We start from the raw sequence: 18080 nt of genomic DNA, 5'->3' as shown, positions 1-18080 counted from the left end.
AGCTAAAGGATCGTATTATTAAACAGACTTTCCAAATGTGGGTCTGTTGTAGACCCACTTCCTCTCAGTTTACCTCATGTCAAAAGAAAAGTCCCCCAAAATGAAATCCTTTTTTGTCCACATGGCACATGTGCATGACTTTTATTTTGACATTATGTAAGCAGAATGGAAGTGGGTCTACAACAGACCCACGTTTGGAAAGTCCTTTTAATAATACGATCCTTTAGATATTTTCTCAAATTCCCCCCCCCATTATAATGACCAACCATCCTGCCCACCGGCACAGTAAGTTGAAATGGAATTGTATTTAACTTCTGGCTTCCCGCTAACTGTTTTTGTGCAACCCAATACAATTGAGAGAAATGCTAGTGTATGCTAAATACACTCGCTTTGCTAAAAGCAGCTAGTCTTGGACATGTTTTTTGTATGAAAATTAGAGCAAAAAACAAGATCCTGTTCTTATTTTGATTACCTTTATGTAAAGTCGTCATCATGTAAAGTCGTCCTCCCTTTTGCAAGGAAGAAACAGGCTAGATATCTGAGCATACAGATACAATACAATGTGCATATAAGATTAACAGAAGAAAATATTTCAGTTTTGTCACGATGACAAAAAAAAAGCACAAACTGCATTAAGTACAAAACAGTTGTAGTGGTCAAAAATATTATACATTTATCTGTACAATTTAACAATACCTAGAGTGGACCACTGACAGACCCGTGGCCACCACCAACTCCTCTCATTCTCTCCCCTTATGATCAGAAATGTCATGTAAATCTTGATAAAGTGCACCTGTTAGGTTTTGAAATCAAGAAGCATTAAAACGGATATGCATGTTTTCTGGACACAGATTAATACACCTAGTTATTGACTAGAAGGCATTCATATTTTCATTGAAAGTGCTTTTTAGTCCAGGACTCAGTTTAATCTGGTTCGGGGAAACCTGACTTGAGGCAATACCATATAATAACAAATCCCCAACAAGAAGACCTTACTATAGGCCCGGATTAAATGGAATGTACACTTTGGTGATCTGGGTGACAAACATAATTCATGATGATTATGATATAATAAAAAAATGTATAGGCTACAAATTAAATGACATGCATAGACAGGCATTTTATCATAAGTATCATTTCATAGCGATGATTATTTTGCATTTGGGACTAACAAAACCTAAAATGGTAAAGGTTCTCACCCTATCCAGTTCTGATAGAAAATACATTGATTACACTTAATAGTTGAGTGCGTAATCCCATTTACCGATGAAGTTATACATCTTTTGACCGTGTGGTCTATAAATGCTTATGGAGGTTGTTTTATGCAGTTAAATTTAAATCACGTGAATATAAATCACCTTTTTTTTTTTTTAAGAAGCAGAGCTCACTTCTTTAACCAGTAACATAGTTAAAATGCAGGAGAGTTTTTTAACCCAGTTAGTGTTTCATGAACATTTTAATCATTGAATCAAAAATGTAATGTTGAAGCACTGATTAAAAAATATGTATTATTTTGTGTGTGTAAAAACTGTAGTCCCTACAAAAAACATGATCTGCTTCATAGTAACTCAACTCTATTCCCTTAAAATCCAACCCACCGGTCTCTTGTCCTTATTAGAACCAGCCACACAGCCAACAGTAAAAAGTAGAGGCCAAAACAACATAAGTGATCATCTTAAATTGACGGAAGTAGAACAGAAATGAACACCTGTAAACACTACAACGGTCAAGGAGTAAGGTCCTTTTTACCCAGAGGGGGTAAACCCAGCCCTGCATCCCAATAATTTGACATTTCTACCAGGTGCATTTTTTTATAGCAGTCCATTCTTTTAAATCCATGAAGGGAAGTTAATAAGTGCACATGTCAGGAGAAATTACAGATTGTGATGCAGGGCAGGTCTTGGAGGGCAGCAGGTGTGCTGCTTTGTCTCAGCAGCGAGTGGCTACTGCTGGAGAAATGCTTTCTGTTTGTTCTACAGCTCCCAACAGAGACCAGGGTCTAACCGCTCCTGCAATCTGACACCATTACATGTTCATCACTGATTCTCATGATTCCTTCAAAACACTTGATGAATGATATCTGGGGTCAAAACCATGACAACATGATCATTGTTCCTACTAAGACAATCTGAATAACAGCTCCCTGTCCCCTCAACTAGCCCAGTCCTGGAGTCACTGAGCCAGCAAGCTAGCGTTTCATTGCATCCAATTACACATCATGATTACTTTGATCAAAAAAACATTATGTTTTATAAAATCTACTTCATAAGTCCTGCTAGAACTTTAACATATTTGTATAGACTGGAATGAATAGTACAGAGGTTGTGGTCCATCCGTAACTCTGTCCAATAACTTTCCACAAAGTTAGACCTGGCTGCTACTGCCATGCCGCCACCTTGCCTGGTGTTGCCCAGCCCATAGTGCCAGGGTGGTGAGCCAGGCACGGCTGGCGGCCCATAACAGGAAGATGAAGGGAGGGAGGGTTGGATGGATGGAGGGGCATGCTGTACGGTGCTGTTAGGACACCCCACCCAGAGTCAGCACGTCGAAGCAGATATCACAGACCCTCACAGGCTTGTTCAGGTCAAACTTAATGATGGGGATCTCCTTTATGGAACACTTGTGGCAGAGCAAGCGGCCGCAGTGACGGCTGGGTGGAGACAGGAGAGGAGGAGGGAGACAGGGAGGAAGAGAGGGAAGGAGAAAAGGGCGGAGGGTGAGGAAGAAGAGCAGAGTGGGGGAGACAGTTTGGTGATTAAGGTCAACAGGACATACTTGGAACTACCAATTTCACTTCAAGGGGCAATCAGCAGTTCAAACGATATAGCAGCACCCCACCACCATTTTGGTAAAAATAATAACAATTGGGATGGGGCTGGAAAAATGTAACCACTCAAATTCAGATATAATATTTGACAAAAACAATCATTTCAAACTTATACTTTGATAGATTTCCAAAATATAAAATCACATGGAGCCGATTTGCTGGTGTTTTTACAGTCTTATGTCCTCCCCCACCCCCCCAAAAAAATATAAAATAATAATAATCACCCGCGAGTCGCCAGTTGGGGAACACTGCTATAAAGTATTTGTTTACATTTACATTGGAGTAAAACAAACTGATATTCTGGGTTCTGATGGGGTGCTGCAGTTCAACCAAGCTCATGGAGGCATTTATACTGTTATACTACTCAAGAATCAATGGCTATACTATTAATTTATTTATACGTTAAAAGGACTGAAGCCGTCTTTAATAGGAAACAGTTTTTCCCGGTTCTTACCAGTGATGTTTTCTTGTGGTGACTCCAAACTTGGCAGCACATTCATAACAGTTTGATCCATCACACCACGGGGGCTCTTTGGACAACATATCTAAAACACACAAAACGTAAGGTTACTTGCCTAACCCTGGTTATGTGTTAATATGAGTGAGATGTATCACGTGGAGTTTGCTAGGACCGCCTACTCTATTGGAAGTACCTATCAAAAGCTTCTCTGTTGTAGACAGACAGGTAGCGGCGAATGAGGCGAGACCCTCACTTCCATAAAAGGAACCACTCTCCCGCCCTCTGGTTATTCGCAAGCATGCTTCTCTTTCTCACGCTCTTGCGAACAGGGGAATGCTTGATACAGCTCACTCATTATTAAAGAACTGGGGTTACGCAAGTAACCGTATGGGTGCCTGCCTCCCTCAAGTGCGTCTACTCCATTTTCTCATATGAGCACGGTCACAAAAGTGAGCTTCTGCACAGAGATTTGTTTTTCTTTTTCTTAACGCAGCCCTGCCTTCCCACAGCTGCGAAACTCTGAGAGGGGAAGGAGTAGCAACCGTTAAACCCAGAGATAGAGAGGGTAGGGCAGAAAGCCGTAGACCCTGCACACTAGCTTCCTCAGCCGCAAGGGCTGCGCCCTAGGTTGGCCGACCCTTACCTTCCTTAGGAGGGTAAGAGGGCCGGATCCTTAATGCGGCTGCAGTGTAAGACTGCTTCCCTACAGGTTTGACTTGGTTCAGGGGCCTAGCCTGAGTTTTGGCAGACTGCTGCATTGCCAAGGACCTCAGTCCCCCAAGGCCAGCTCTTTGCACCCTGCCAGCTGTGAGCGAGATGCAGGAACCAAAAGGCTACCACGGGGCCCGGGTCTGCGGGGCAGCAGAAGTTGAAGGCTTCGCCGCCTTTCTTGCGCATTTCACACTTCTGCCACACAGCTTTGAAAAATAGAACCCAGTAGAAAATTGGTGATTTCATAGCGAACTGATGCTTATATCCCCTCGTAATAGTAGATAGCCCTTGGGAAGTAACTGCGAATCCGCATCAATTATCCGCTATGAGAAAGAGCTGTCCACAAGCCTGTCCACAACTGTGGTGGCACCCCCCGGTTGCGTCAAAGAGAGTCACTTATCGAAATAACACAGCCCTGTGCTCCTGTAGGGGACAGATATGTATTTTTGGAGGCACAGTGCTGTTAGGCACGGAGTGGGGAAAGTGCTTGTTGGCGACTGACATTTAACTCACTCAGCCTCGGTTTGAACCTCAAAAAGGTGCAGAGGGGAGAGCTTTAACTTGGAGGGCACTTGGTTAAGTAATCACAAAAACAACTGAACGTTATGTGAACCATGCCCGAGAGCCAAGTGGTAAAGCCAGCTTTGCCGCGTTAGCTAGCCTGTTTCAAGCCATCTCGAGGACCGAATCACCACCTAGCAGGGCCGGCTCAGTAAGCACAACGCACTCAATGCTAGGCGAACTAAAGACCAGAGCTAAGCTAGCAATAGCCAGACTGGTTAGCTAGCTGGTGTTAGCAGTGAGGACTAGTAGCGTGGCCTAGCACAGGCCGGTACTCGGTAAAACCTCACTCGCATTACTTGTTAGAGAGCTGAATGAGCATGTTAGTTTCCCATTGCAGGGGCCATAACTCTGGGGGGGGGAAAGCATTGCTTAACCGGGTTATGCGTGCTAGTTGACGCTTAGCCGTGAGGTTTTTAGTGTTAGCTAGCTAGTGTTCACCTAGCTGGTGAATGGCCAAGCTAGCCAGCACCATGTTAGCCAAAGACAACCGTGTAAATAGCGTTGTTTCTTCGGGTTTGAGAGTCTCTTTTTACCTTAGCACCGTAAGGTGTAGCTGGTCAGTTTAGCCAATGAAAAAGAGTGAACATTGGGTGTACTAAAACGAGAGAAGCAAGCTTTTCAGCACTGCTGCAAATTAGCCTTGACAGGCGTGAACTAGTTCATTTGATGCCTCGCGGCTAATGGCTAGCTGAAGTGAGCACTGTGTATGAATGCTATAGCCGTGAGGCTATTGTAGGTGTTAGCTAGCTAGCAGACTCCTCGTGAGGCTAAGGGTAAGCTGTAGCTAGCACAGTGCTAGCCGAAAGGAACAGCATGGGTGCATTTTTCGAATTTGCGCTGAAAATCTCCCACGACCATAATCTCCCACGAACATAGGTTGTACTAAATGAGAGAAGGGAGCTAGCAATACTACCGTCTGGGCAGGTAGGGAACTCGTTTCTGCGTAATCTAGCCATGACAATGCAACCGTATGTGCAGGTAGGAATGCTAGTGTAGGTAGCTTGCTTTCCAGCGAGCTAGCCACCGTAAGCTAGCTAGTTAGAAGCCTCATGGCTAATGCTAGCTAGGGTGAGCATAGCAATGCGTATGCTAGCTAGCAGCTACCTCGTGGCTAAGGAACGCTGTAGCTAGCATAGTGCTAGCCGAAGGGAACAGTTCAACTTTGGGTAGGTATTCTCCCACGACTGCAGAGTTGTGAGGCTAGCCAGTCAGTCTAGTTAGCACAAACAAATAAAAATAGGTTAAACTAGACGAGAGCAGGGAGCTAGTAATATTACTGTGTTGTAGGTAGTAATGCTGGTGTGGTTAGCTTGCCTGGGGCGTTAGCTAATTAGCAGCTACGCCGTGGTGAAGGTCTGCCGTGGCGAGCTCAGTGATGGCTGAAGGAAACCGCGTGGGGGCAGAGTTGGCCTTCAGATAGTTCTCCCGCGACCGATGGAGCCGTGAGGCTGAGACAGTCGGTCTAGTTAACACAACGGGTAAATGTAGGTTAAACTAGACAAGAGAAGGGAGCTAGCAATGCCATCATGTTGCAGGTAGGGTGTGCTAGTGAGGTTAGCTTACCTCTCAGTGAGCTAGCCAAGTTAGCCTTGCAGCGTGGGCTAACCCAGTCTCAATAGCAAGCCGTGAGACAGAAGTAGAAAGTGAATTTCTACACAAAAAAACAACAACTTCAGATTAGTACTCAACCTTCACGGTACACACGGTATCCAGTCGATATGAGGAGAGCTAGAGTAGTGAGGGAGAGAAGCGAGAAAGAGAGTGGCTCTTTTTGATAGGTATTTCCGAGAGAGTAGGCGGTCCTAGCGAAGCCCACGTGATATATTGAAACAAGTATTTGAAAGAGAACATAGTGAGAATTGTTTCCCTTCCTCTTAGAAATACCTATTTAAAATGTACCGACCGTAACGATAATGATTTTTGCAAGGATCAAAAGATCCTTAACTGATATATAACTAATGTAAACTATATGCTGTATTCTTATGAACTGTACTCTATGCTAAACTACTGTATAACAAACCAATTGCAGTGAACAGCATATCTATTCAAGGAGTACACCAGGACCAAGTGTCTCACCTAGAAGGCGGAAGAGCAGCTGCTTGGTGGCTACTTGGTAGTTGAAGATGTTGATTCCCTGGTTGTTGTTGAGGCCCATACGAGCCCCAGACCTCACAATTGCACGACACAGGTTAGCATTGCCCTTCACGTAGGCCAGCAACAGAACTGAGGAACAAAAATGTTTGATGTTATTCTTTAGAACAGAGGTGTCAAACATATGGCCAGCGGGGCAGATCCCGCGGGGGGTTCGCGTAATCATTTATTTTTGTAGATTTTTTTATTTTCTTCTGCCATTGAAATGACTTAAATCAAATTGAAACTGTAGAAATGATAATAGATCTACCTACATTTATAGTCTTCACTCTGTCCAGATTGCTAACATTTATCGACCATGAGGAAATATAATAAATTGTATGTTTGAAACCACTGTTCTAAAGAATAATTTGACGTCAGTAAAACCAAGGAGCTGATCGTGGACTACAGGAGGAGAGAGCACGCCCCCATCCACATCAATCGGGCTGTAGTGGAGCTGGTCGAGAGATTCAAGTTCCTTGCCGTCCACATCACTAAGGACTTAACATGGTCCACACACACCTGCACAGTCGTGAAGAGGGCATGACAGCGCCTCTTCCCCCACAGGAGGCTGAAAGGATTTGGCATGGGCCCTCAGATCCTCAAGAAGTTCTACAGCTGCACCATCGAGAGAATCTTGACTGGCTGCATCACCGCTTGGTATGGCAAATGCACCACCCTCGACCACAAAGTGCTGCAGAGGGTGGTGCGGACAGCCTATTACATCACTGGGGCAGAGCTCCCTGCCATCCAGGACCTCTATATCAGGCGGTCTCAGAGGAAGATCCGAAAAATTGCCAAAGACTCCAGACATCCAAGCCATACACTGTTCACTTTGCTACCGTCCGGCAAACGGTACCGGAGCATCAGCTCTCAGACCAACAGGCTCCGAGACAGCTTCCATCACCAAGCCATACGACTACTAAATAATTAAAATGTGCAGAAATAGCTAAGCAATTTTCTGGTTGCTAAAATTCTAATAGTTAACCTAATTTCAGTTTATGCGACAAAACAAGCAGTCGTGTAGAGATTGTACCATCTAAACCGCTGTGAAATATATTTCCATAACCAAAAATATTATATTTTCAGCGGTTTGAAGCTGGTGTACAAAACCGAAAATAAGATGCAAAAATTAAACTTAAGCACGAGAAGCATAGAAATAGCCCACATATAACAGATCTACTGCTTCTTAGACTTGCATTCAAAGAGAATGACAGATCTATAAATCACATTTCTATGTGAATATGGTTGGGTCACCCAAAAAGTTACATATTGCAGCTTTGATTAATGGTTACCCGGACTATCTACACTGACCATATCTAGCAGTGACTACGCACACTCAAGACTATATACAGTGCCTTCAGAATGTATTCACACCCGTTGAGTTTTTCCACATTTTGTTGTGTTACAGCATGAATTTAAAGCCGATTAAACTGTGTCACTGATCGACACACAATACCTCATAACGTCAAAGTGGAATTTTGTTTGTAGACATTTTTGGAAATTAATAACAAATGTAAAGCTTAAATGGCTTGAGACATTAAGTATTCAACCCCTTTGTTATGGCAAGCCTAAATAACTTCAGGAGTAAATATATGCTTAACAAATCACATTATAAGGTGCAAGCGACTGTACAGATAATTGTAAGGTCCCTCAATCAAGTAGTGAATTTCAAGCACAGATTTAAGCACAAAGACCAGGGAGGTTTCTCAATGCCTTGCAAAGAACGACACATATATTGGTATATGTGATTTTTTGTTTTTTTTTAAATAAGCTGATGCTGAGCATTGTGAAGTTATTAATTAGGCTTTGGATAGTGTATCAATACACCCAGTCACTACAAAGATAAAGGCGTCCTTCCTAACTCAGTTGCTGGAGAGGAAGGAAACTGCTTAGGGATTTCAACATAAGGCCAATGGTGATTTTAAAACAGTTAGAGTTTAATAGTTGTGATAGGAGAAAACTGAGGATGGATCAACAACATTGTAGTTACTCCACAATACTAACCTAAATGACAGAGAAAAGGAAGCTTGTTTAGAATACAAATATTCCAAAACATGTTGTTTGCAACAAGGCACTTCAGTAATACTGCAAAAAATGTGGCAAAGAAATTAACTTTTTGTCCTGAATACAAAGTGTTATGTTTGGGGACAAATCCAACATCACTGAGTACCACTTCATATTTTCAAGCATGGCGGTGGCTGCATCATGTTATGGGTATGCTTGTCATTGGCAAAGACTAGGGAGTTTTTTAGGATAAAAATAAACAATATAGCTATAAGCACAGCTCAAACCCTAGAGGAAAACCTGGTTCAGTCTGCTCTCCAACAGACACTGGGAGACAAATTCATCTTTCAGCAGGACAATAACCTAAAACACGAGGCCAAATCTACACTGGAGTTGCATACCAAGATGACATTGAATGTTCCTTAGTGGCCTAGTTACAGTTTTGACTTAAATCAGCTTGAAAATCTATGGCAAGACTTGAAAATGGCTGTCTAGCAATGCTCAACAATCAACTTGACAGAGCTTGAAGAATTTTAAAAATAATAAATGGGCAAATATTGTACAATCCAGGTGTGCAAAGTTCTTAGAGACTTACCCAAAAAGACTCACAGCTGTAATCGCCGCCAAAGGTGCTTCTACAAAGTATTGTCTCAGGGGTGTGTATATTTGTGTACATAAGATATCTGTATTTCATTTGAAATAGATTTGCAAAAAATTATTAAAAAACATGTTATCACTATGGGGTATTGTGTGTAGATGGGTGAGAAAAAAAATCTGTCATAATTTTTCAATTGAGGCTGTAAAAACAAAAAGAGGAATAAGGGGTATGAATACTTTCTGAAGGCACTGTAAAACGTCATGAAAATTGCTTATACAAGTCAGACAATTGAGACCGAGGCAGCTGTTAGTAAGGACTGAAATGCTCAACCCAAAGGGCCTTGATCCAGCCATTTAGATAAAGATTACAGCAGCACCCAGCTCTCCTTCCTACCTGTGTTCAGGGCTGGGCGAGATATGTCCTGAATATCATATCTCGATTTCTTCAAACTTATGGGTGATTCATGATATACATCTCGATTTGAAATCTTTTCACTAAATAAGCTTTGTTGTACAAGTAAAGGTCAAATACAATGCATTGCAAACAGTCAGCAATAATTTAATAAATTCAGGGCTTGTAAAATTATACCTAGGCTAAATATAAGCCTTGCACAACCAATAATAATATATTATTTTATCAAAATAGTTTTACCTGCTTTTTTGTAATAATCACTGATATGGCTTTCAAATCTGTCTATGAAAATACCCTTTTGGTTAAACATTTCAACCGGAAACATGCATAATGCACATTCACTAATAATGACTAACTTCTTATAACACAGGTCTCATAAACAATCTCTCAAACACAAGCCCACATGCTAGTGAGTAGCCAGCTACTCTTTATAATTTTAAGTTTAGCCAACTTGGATCTATTTGCTAGCTAACAAAGTAGAACAGCTGAATTGTTATGAAAACACTCTTCTGCTTGTAAAGCATGCTACCGTGTCCACTTCAGATGTTGAAATCAACATTTTTCTCAGAATGAGTTGCTAATTCCTTAAATAAAAACAGTGTTTTATGCTTATGGCACATTTATAAAACAAACTAGACAGCTAGTATAACAGTCTTTGGGTAAAATGCTGCCAGCGGTACGTGACACTGCAATGCCGCGTGCGACAAACTGAGCATTAATTTTCCAGAATCAATGTTCATTAATATTCCTGTTTCTGCTCTGCGCAATTTGAAGAGTTGATATATAAAAAGGGTATCATTAGAAAGGTTAACTTCTCCTCCACTACAGTAAAATAATGTCTCAATGTCTTTTGGTGTCCATATGACCGATTCTGTTGGACCTGAAACGCAAATAGTGAGTTGAAACGCTCGTCAGAGGAAGAAGTGTTCTCTCATCTTTGTTATTGTGAGTGGCAGGGGGAGGGGCTTGGTATGTGTGTCTAAACGGGAAGGTGCACAGTCACAGCAGAAGGAATGAGACCAAAAAGACAACATGAGAACAAGTGGACATAAACGCTCATAAAAACAAACAAAAACGTGATTCTTGCGATACAGGTATTTGGAATATCTCGCTAAAACATTAATTTGAATTAAATTTGATATATTGCTCAACCCTACCTGTGTTCCCTTCATTGTCCGGTTTGTCCAGAGGGTACTCAGGCATACACTCCAAGAACAGTTCAAAGATGGCCGCCGCATTCTCTTTCCCATATTGCCCCAGAACGTGCATCGGTGACTGGCCCCTACAAAACAAACAATAGCTCAGTGTACAAACACATTAAACCTCTCCCTTTGTCCTTCAATTGTACGTACGTACGTACGTACGTACGTACGTACGTACATACACACACACTACCGTTCAAAAGTTTGGGGTCACTTAGAAATGTCCTTGTTTTCGAAAGTAAAATAAAAATTGATCAGAAATACAGTGTAGACATTGTTAATGTTGTAAATGGCTATTGTAGCTGGAAACTGCAGATTTACAAAAGTATCTATATCCACAGTAAAACGAGTCCTATATCGACATAACCTGAAAGGCCGCTCAGCAAGGAAGAAGCCACTGCTCCAAAACCGCCATAAAAAAGCCAGACTACGGTTTGCAACTGCACATGGGGACAAAGATCGTACCTTTTGGAGAAATGTCCTCTGGTCTGATGAAACCAAAATATAACTGTTTGGCCATAATGACCATTGTTATGTTTGGAGGAAAAAGGGGGTGCTTGCAAGCCGAAGAACACCAACCGTGAAGCACGGGGGTGGCAGCATCATGCTGTGGGGGTGCTTTGCTGCATGAGGGACTGGTGCACTTCACAAAATAGATGGCATCACGAGGAAGGAAATTGATGTGGATATATTGAAGCAACATCTCAAGACATCAGTCAGGAAGTTAAAGCTTGGTCGCAAATGGGTCTTCCAAATGGACAATGACCCCAAGCATACTTCCAATGTTGTGGCAAAATGCCTTAAGGACAACAAAGTCAAGGTATTGGAGTGGCCATCACAAAGCCCTGACCTCAATCCTATAGAACATTTGTGGGCAGAACTGAAAAAGCGTGTGCGAGCAAGGAGGCCTACAAACCTGACTCAGTTACACCAGCTCTGTCATGAGGAATGGGCCAAAATTCACCCAACTTATTGTGGGAAGCTCGTGGAAGGCTACCCAAAACGTTTGACCCAAGTTAAACAATTTAAAGGCAATGCTACCAAATACTATTTGAGTGTATGTAAACTTCTGACCCACTGGGAATGTGATGAAAGAAATAAAAGCTTAAATAAATAATTCTCTCTACTATTATTCTTACATTTCACATTCTTAAAATAAAGTGGTGACCCTAACTGGCCTAAGACAGGGAATTTTACTAGGATTAAATGTCAGGAATTGTGAAAAACTGAGTTTAAATGTGTTTGGCTAAGGTGTATGTAAACTTCCGACTTCAACTGTACATATACATACACACATATACAGCTGTGGAAAAAATTAAGAGACCACTGCAAATATTTCTTAAATCAGCATATCATGTACGACAGCCATTCCATTCCAGTGTCTGTTGAATTCCAACACAGGCACACCTCATTCTACTGAATTAGGTACTGATTAGGTGATCACCTGAACCAAATCTTATTTAATGAGGAAAAGTATAAAAACCACTGCTGTGGTCATCACTATCCTCTTGCAATAGGACCAGCTGGATGGCAAAAACAGTGCTAATAGTACCTCAAAAGTAATATTAATCAAAAAATAACTATTGACCATGCCAAAAGAGTTGAAAAGGAAAGTTTTGTATGAGGAAAAGAAGGGTTCAATTCTAGCTTTACTGGCAGAGGGAGACAGTGAGCGTCAGGTTGCTTCCATCCTTAAAATGTAAAGGACGGCAGCAGACATTGGGACAACAAAGTTACAGACCGGCAGAGGGCAAAAACAACTCTACTGACTGGGATGACCGCCAACTCATTCGAATGTCACTCAACAACCGTAGGATGACATCAAGTGACCTACAAAAAGAATGGCAAACGGCAGCTGGGGTGAAGTGCACAGTGAGGACGGTTCGAAACAGTCTCCTAGGGGCAGTGCTGAAGTCGTGCAAAGCTAGAAAAAAGCCCTTCATCAATTGAGAAGCAAAGACGAGCCAGGCTGAGGTTTGCAAAACACCATAAGGATTGGTCCTCCGTAGAGGACTGGAGTAAGGTAATCTTCTCTGATGAGTCAAATTTTCAGCTTTGCCCAACACCTGGTCGTCTAATGGTTAGACGGAGACCTGGAGAGGCCTACAAGCCAGTGTCTCGCACCCACTGTGAAATTTGGTGGAGGATCGGTGATGATCTGGGGGTGCTTCAGCAAGGCTGGAATCGGGCAGATTTGTCTTTGCGAAGGATTCATGAATCAAGTCACATACAATGTTGTCCTGGAAGAAAACTTGCTTCCTTTTGCTCTGACATTGTTCCCCAACTCTGAGGATTTGTTTTTCCAGCAGGACAATGCGCCATGCCACACAGCCAGGTCAATCAAGGTGTGGATGGAGGACCACCAGATCAAGACCCAATCTCCAGACCTGAACCCCATTGAAAACTTCTGGAATGTGATCAAGAGGAAGATGGATGGTCACAAGCCATCAAACAAAGCCGAGCTGCTTGAATTTTTGCACCAGGAGTGGCATTAAATCACCCAACATCAATGTGAAAGACTGGTGGAGAGCATGCCAAGACACATGAAAGCTGTGATTGAAAATCAGGGTTATTCCACCAAATATTGATTTCTGAACTCTTCCTAAGTTAAAACATTACTATTGTGTTGTTTAAAAATGAACATGAACTTATTTTCTTTGCATTATTCGAGGTCTGACAACACTGCATACTTTTTTGTTATTTTGACCAGTTGTCATTTTCTGCAAATAGATTCTCTAAATGACAATATTTTTATTTGGAATTTGGGAGAAATGTTGTCAGTAGTTTATAGAATAAAACCAAAATGTTATTTTTACCCAAACACATACCTATAAATAGTAAAACCAGAGAAACTGATAATTTTGCAGTGGTCTCGTAATTTTTTCCGCAGCTGTATACACACACACACACACACTCATACATATTTGTCCTGATCATACTTTCTGTTTTTAATGTAAGAGCTTCAGCGAGAAAGATTTCCAATGTATTTATTACATTAAGCAAATCAATTTGAACTGTAAACCGGAACTGAACTACTGTTGAGAGAGGGAGTGTACCTGAGATTGAAGGCCTCCGCGTCAATGTTGGACTCTGTGAGAAGGGCTCGCACGTTATTAAGGCGACCCTGCATTACGGCCAGGTGCAGTGCTGAGGACAGAAAAGACAGAAGACAACCTGAGTATTAGAACGAGCTAAACTGAGATGAGGGACAAAGAAACAGTGAGTGCAGGGTACTGCATAGCAGAATTTCAAACTAATTCAATTACAGGAGTTGGAAATGTAATCTAAGCTGAAACAGCCCCATCAATACAGGACTAAGATCGAATCGTACTACACCGGCTCCGACGCTCGTCGGATGTGGCAGGGCTTGCAAACTATTACAGACTATAAAGGGAAGCACAGCCGCGAGCTGCCCAGTGACACGAGCCTACCAGATGAGCTAAATTCCTTCTATGCTCGCTTCGAAGCAAGTAACACTGAAACATGCATGAGAGCATCAGCTGTTCCGGATGACTGTGTGATCACGCTCTCCATAGCCGATGTGAGTAAGACCTTTAAAAACAGGTCAACATTCACAAGGCCGCAGGGCCAGACGGATTACCAAGATGTGTACTCCGAGCATGTCCTGACCAACTGGCAAGTGTCTTCAGACACTTTCAACCTCTCCCTGTCTGAGTCTGTAATACCAACAAGTTTCAAGCAGACCACCATAGTCCCTGTGCCCAAGAACACTAAGATAACCTACCTAAATGACTACCGACCCGTAGCACTCAAGTCTGTAGCCATGAAGTGCTTTGAAAGGCTGGTCATGGCTCACACAACACCATTATCCCAGAAACCCTAGACCCACTCTAATTTGCATACCGCCCCAACAGATCCACAGATGATGCAATCTCTATTGCACTCCACACTGCCCTTTCACACCTGGACAAAAGGAACACCTATGTGAGAATGCTATTCATTGACTATGCTCAGCGTTCAACACCATAGTGCCCTCAAAGCTCATCACCAAGCTAAGGACCCTGGGACTAAACACCTCCCTCTGCAACTGGATCCTGGACTTCCTGACAGGCCGCCCCCAGGTGGTAAGGGTAGGTAACAACACATCCGCCATGCTGATCCTCAACACGGGGGCCCCTCATGGGTGCGTGCTCAGTCCCCTCCTATACTCCCTGTTCACTCATGACTGCATGGCCAGGCACGACTCAAACACCATCATTAAGTTTGCCAAAGACAATAGTGGTAGGCCTGATCACCGACAACGACGAGACAGCCTATAGGGAGGAGGTCAGAGACCTGGCCGTGTGGTGCCAGGACAACAACTTCTCCCTCAACGTGATCAAGACAAAGGAGATGGTGGACTACAGGAAAAAGAAGAGGACCGAGCATGCCCCCATTCTCATCGACGGGGCTGTAGTGGAGCAGGTTGAGAGCTTCAAGCTCCTTGGTGTCCACATCACCAACAAACTAACATGGTCCAATCACACCAAGACGGTCGTGAAGAGGGCACGACAAAACCTATTCCCCCTCAGGAGACTGAAAAGATTTGGCATGGGTCCTCAGATCCTCAAAAGGTTCTACAGCTGCACCATCGAGAGCATCCTGACTGGTTCCATCACTGCCTGGTATAGCAACTGCTCGACCTCCGACTGCAAGGCACTACAGAGGGTAGTGCGTACAGCCCTGTACATCACTGGGGCAAAGCTTCCTGCCATCCAGGACATCGATATCAGGCAGTGTCAGAGGAAGGCCCTAAAAATTGTCAAAGACTCCAGCCACCCTAGTCATAGACTGTTCTCTCTGCTACCGCACGGCAAGCGGTACCGGAGCGCCAAGTCTAGGTCCAAGAGGCTTCTAAACAGCTTCTACCCCCATGCCATAAGACTCCTGAACATCTAATCAAATGGCTACCCAGACTATTTGCATTGCAGGCCCCCCCCCCCCCCTTTGCGCTGCTGCTACTCTGTTTCCTATCTATGCATAGTCACTTTAATAACTCTACCTACATGTATATATTGCCTCGCCTGGCCGGTGCCCACGCACATTGACTCTGTGCCGGTGCCCCCTGTATATAGCCTCGCTATTGTTATTTTACTGCTGCTCTTCCATCCATCCATCCATCCATCCATCCATCCTTTTTTTTTTTTTGGGGGGGGGGGGGGGGGGGGTATTCTTTCTTAAAACTGCATTGTTGGTTAACATTTCACTGTAAGGTCTACACCTGTTGTATTCGGCGCATGTGACAAATAACATTTTATTTGATCTGATCTACGGTCGAGTCCCAAATGGCACCCTATTCTCCAATTCCCTGGTCAAAAGTAGTGCACTATACATAGGGAATAGGGTGCCATTTGGGACACAGCCTACATTACTGCTCAGTCGGTACCGTTGTTGCCATTCTCGTCCACAGCGGTGAAGTCCACTCCGTTCTCCAGCAGCACAGAGCAGATAGTAGCCAGGTCCTGCTGGGACGCTAGGTGTAGAGCTGTCTGTCTGTGTTTGGTCAGCTCATTCACTTTGGCCCCTGCCAGCAGCTGCAAGGGACATAAAAGAGTCAGATAGGAGTCGAAATCAGACACACAAGCATCTCAGACACACAGAGACGTTGGTTGCATTCAAGGTTGTCTCTTTTACATTTGAGTTCCGTATCTCAGAACAGCATATTCATGTGGTTCCTGACATATTAAACACGTCACAATCTGATAATCTGCACACCATGACGAAACATCCTAGATAGACAACACTTGGGGCTCCATTTTCCTGGGTTTGGTTAATACCACCACACCGTGACAGTATAAAGCCATGGAGCATGTTGATTGCATCAAAACCCAGCCCTTTCGTGCCACGGCCAGCTACTGCGCCATTGATTCCCACTGTGCCATAGTGCCACGCAAGAGCGCCAAGATCGACTTAGGTTTGTTAAAATAGAGCCCACAGACACAGCTATTCAGACAGAATAACAGCTTCTCACACTGGTGAGAAAGCCGTTTAGCTCCAGGTGAGGAGGTAGGATAGGTATCATTACTAGGTTGCGGACGATGATCTCCGAGCCAGCCTGAACAGCCAGGTGTAGAGGAGTCTGCTTGGCAGCGTCCTGCACCCGGGAGTTCACGTTGGCCTCGACACTGATCAGGAACAGAACACTTTCGATGTCAGAGTTCTGCACCGCCACATGCAGGAAGTTACGCCCTTTGTTATCCACCTGAGAGGAAAGAGAATGATTGTGGGTTAGACTTCATCATACACAATGTGTTTGGCGTTACTAACAAAGGAGGGATGGGCACGGTTATTTAAATAGCTGAACGGACGTTAGTATGCGGCCTATTTTAACTCTTTACACTCGTACCCGTATACGGGTTCAAAATAACAGATTTGAAAACTGATAAGCACCTAAATTGGAACACGGTAGCAGTATAGTAACACGTTATACATGATGTCAGAGCTCAAGGTCTCCGCTTCACAGCGCAGTATTGTTTTGACTGACAGTGGTTCTTAACTTGAACAACGCCTGAAAAGAAGTTACTCCCATCACTCCCGCTAATTGGGCACCTTTTGCAAATGTTTTGTTGTCTGAGTGAGGAAACTGATGTAAATAATGAGGACTCGATGTACACTGCTCAAAAAAATAAAGGGAACACTAAAATAACACATCCTAGATCTGAATGAATGAAGTAATCTTATTAAATACTTTTTTTCTTTACATAGTTGAATGTGCTGACAACAAAATCACACAAAAATGATCAATGGAAATCAAATGTATCAACCCATGGAGGTCTGGATTTGGAGTCACCCTCAAAATTTAAGTGGAAAACCACACTACAGGCTGATCCAATTTTGATGTAATGTCCTTAAAACAAGTCAAAATGAGGCTCAGTAGTGAGTGTGGCCTCCACGTGCCTGTATGACCTCCCTACAACGCCTGGGCATGCTCCTGATGAGGTGGCGGATGGTCTCCTGAGGGATCTCCTCCCAGACCTGGACTAAAGCATCCGCCAACTCCTGGACAGTCTGTGGTGCAACGTGGCGTTGGTGGATGGAGCGAGACATGATGTCCCAGATGTGCTCAATTGGATTCAGGTCTGGGGAACGGGCGGGCCAGTCCATAGCATCAATGCCTTCCTCTTGCAGGAACTGCTGACACACTCCAGCCACATGAGGTCTAGCATTGTC

General features: G+C 43.4%; 1 protein-coding gene across 2 annotated transcripts in view; it reads right to left on the bottom strand.

The window, feature by feature from the left end:
• Positions 1 to 844: 844 nt before the first annotated feature.
• The window catches only part of LOC311136414 (rabankyrin-5-like), a 39944-nt gene continuing 22708 nt past the window's right edge, over positions 845 to 18080 (bottom strand). For both annotated transcript variants that reach the window (XM_084170538.1, XM_084170537.1), the window contains 7 exons: positions 16936 to 17112; positions 16297 to 16444; positions 13967 to 14057; positions 10866 to 10990; positions 6639 to 6785; positions 3282 to 3372; positions 845 to 2650 (listed from right to left, as the gene is read on the bottom strand). In XM_084170538.1, the coding sequence (XP_084026664.1) occupies positions 2518 to 2650; positions 3282 to 3372; positions 6639 to 6785; positions 10866 to 10990; positions 13967 to 14057; positions 16297 to 16444; positions 16936 to 17112 (912 nt within the window). In that variant the 3' untranslated portion in view covers positions 845 to 2517. The remainder of the gene's footprint in view (positions 2651 to 3281; positions 3373 to 6638; positions 6786 to 10865; positions 10991 to 13966; positions 14058 to 16296; positions 16445 to 16935; positions 17113 to 18080) is intronic.

Source organism: Coregonus lavaretus, assembly GCF_964263955.1.
Source record: "Coregonus lavaretus genome assembly, chromosome: 10".
Lineage (NCBI taxonomy): Eukaryota > Metazoa > Chordata > Actinopteri > Salmoniformes > Salmonidae > Coregonus > Coregonus lavaretus.
This window is presented reverse-complemented; position numbering and strand designations above follow the sequence as displayed.